Source organism: Austrofundulus limnaeus, unplaced genomic scaffold, assembly GCF_001266775.1.
Source record: "Austrofundulus limnaeus strain Quisiro unplaced genomic scaffold, Austrofundulus_limnaeus-1.0 Scaffold640, whole genome shotgun sequence".
NCBI lineage: Eukaryota > Metazoa > Chordata > Actinopteri > Cyprinodontiformes > Rivulidae > Austrofundulus > Austrofundulus limnaeus.
The window spans coordinates 87583-90092 of NW_013953042.1; the positions used below are offsets into that span (position 1 = coordinate 87583).

The 2510-nt window shown below is 40.1% G+C and overlaps 1 protein-coding gene across 1 annotated transcript in view; it reads left to right on the forward strand.

Moving 5' to 3' along the window:
- Positions 1-391: 391 nt before the first annotated feature.
- The window catches only part of ing2 (inhibitor of growth family, member 2), a 4213-nt gene continuing 2094 nt past the window's right edge, over positions 392-2510 (forward strand). Inside the window, exon 1 of the mRNA XM_014027359.1 lies at positions 392-669. Coding sequence (XP_013882813.1) covers positions 525-669 — 145 coding nt within the window. The 5' untranslated portion in view covers positions 392-524. The remainder of the gene's footprint in view (positions 670-2510) is intronic.

The following is a 2510-nucleotide window of genomic DNA, read 5'->3' on the forward strand; positions in this document are numbered from 1 at the left end:
TATATATATGTTTCAGGGAAGAAGACATTATGGGATTTGTTCAGAGATTTTAGCTCTGATATAAACTTTTGCTTATGAATGAAAAATTTTGCATATATAATAACAAAATTAAYCATGTGTTCAAAATTACTGTTCAGCATTACTGTAATAGCAAATAATGTCTTTGAGTTTTAATGAGAATACAATTTTAGTTGCATGTATAAAGTGAGACTCTAGGTTGCTCCAAAAATTTTTTAGTTATGTCACAGCTGAAAATTAAATGTGAATTTTAAAGTTTCCTTACCTCCACCGATCCTGCAACGTTTAACTCATTGGCCACGCCTTTCGTGACGACCAGGAAAAAGAAACGGCCTAACACCATAAAAGGAAAATACTCACGCATGCGCAGTAACACTAGTTTTGTTTGAAGTGAATTGCTGCCAGGAACTGCCCTACAAGCTGCAAAGTCGCCAATCATTAGGTTTTTACATATATTTTGTCAGTTTCCTTCATAGTYTTTCGTTCATCTATGCATCGTAGAGACGATGTTAGGCCACCATTTTCAAAATGTCGACAAGTCGCAACAACTGGTCAACTATGTGGAGGATTACCTGGAATGTGTGGAGTCCCTGCCTTTGGACATACAAAGAAATGTTTCTCTGCTCCGAGAAATCGATGCAAAGTATCAAGGTATTGTGTTTTAATACTGCTGCGCGTGTGGACATGTTAAACACTGTCAGCAGTATGTTGTGTGTCGCTGAAATGGAGGAGCATGCGTCAACCTTGTGTTAKCATTTTGTGAGAAGCTAATACTTTCTCTCTCGAATATGTTTGTTTAAGAAGTGGGTGAACACACGACAAACTAGTACTGAAGAAAAACTCAGAAATCCGCCGGTTAATATAACCCGGACGCGATTTATCCAGTTTTAGTGTGCTGCCCCAATCTCTGTTAAATATTTACAACATTTTAGTATTTGTGAGACACGGCTTACATGCATGCACATTATGACATGTTACGACTGGTTYTTTCTAATAACATATTCACTAGAAAACTCGGCGCAAGTAATGGATAAAAACAAAAAGKGTATCAAATAAATCTCATGTTTGATAGTAGAGTGGTCTGCCACTTTACTCTGTGAGAAGGAGCCAGCAGAACATCGCTACACAGCGACAGAAACTCGATGTTTATTTGAATAAAACGCTGGTTGGATGTTTAGTTTAGTGCCGAAACTTAAAACATACTCTGCTTGTGTWCACAGCATTGATAAATAATTGAAAATTTATGTGAAACGTTGTGTAAAGTGTGAGTGTATTAAACATCGCTTTTTCACCACCTAATTTGGTGCGGATTCCACACACGGAGGTGTGGTTTGTGTTTGGTTTGCTCCGGGACAATAAGCTTACAACTTGTATTAGTTACAAGACAAGACGAAGTATTAAGGTAGCCTCTTTGCGTCTTAGACTTTGAAAACAAAAGCCCAAAACAACAAGAAGTAAATTTATCCGATCGTGTTGGTGCCGGGGGGCAGCCAGCCAGCAGCCAGCTTGTATTAGGGGAAAAGAAGCCCCCAAGCAGCGCGAGCTGGAAACATGACATGGACACAAACTTTGAAGTCGGATTTTAAAATATTATGGGTTTAAACACTCAGCACTCATACTCCTGTAGTAGTGTCAGAGWGGGAATAGCCCCTACATTCTGATAAACATCCCCCTACTACATCTGAGTGACGTCACTTCCTGTGGGCAGGACCAGCCTGCGGTTCCGCCCTCTTCTTCTGCACACACTTCTGCACTGCTAGCCTGGCCCTTGCCTTCCTATGCAGCTCCGCTCAATTCTAGTTCCCCTTCTCTGCTCCGTCTGGGACTTCTCCCATTGAGATGGATTTCTCTGGCAGATTTTTAGCCGGGCCAATCAGAGAACAGAACGTCAATTTTCTGTGCAGAGTCTGCTTGTAGTTTATTTTACCTGGGCCAATCAGCAAACAGAAGTAGCCTGTGTGCATGTGGATAAATCCAGAGAAAACCCATGTAAAGTTGTGTTTTGGGGGCAGCTGCATCACAGTAACCCCTCACATTGGGTACTGTATGGACCTTTTAGAACTTGCCCCACTTCACTAATTATACAGATACTGACCTGAAGTATGGTGTGTAGACCATCACCAACTAATCTTAAAACAAAAATATAAACAGTGGCGGCTGGTGGATTTTTCTCCAGGGGGGGCTACAACTTCAAAATAGACGTATCCCAAAAAGTAATCACAAATGTACTAAGTTGTTTCACGGCAGTGTATTTATTAAATAAATGGAAATAATAAAACAGCATTACAATTAGGGCTGCCACGATTAGTCAACTAGTCGACTACTTGTTTTATGATAACATAAATTTACGCGACTCACCTTCTGTTTTGTACTACAAAAATATTAACATGGTTGTCAGTCAATTGTATTATCAAAAACATCTATAAATTTTTTAGACCTTTCCAGTGTTTCCCCTAGAGTACAGGCCTTGGGAGGGCTGCTTATGAAAACAG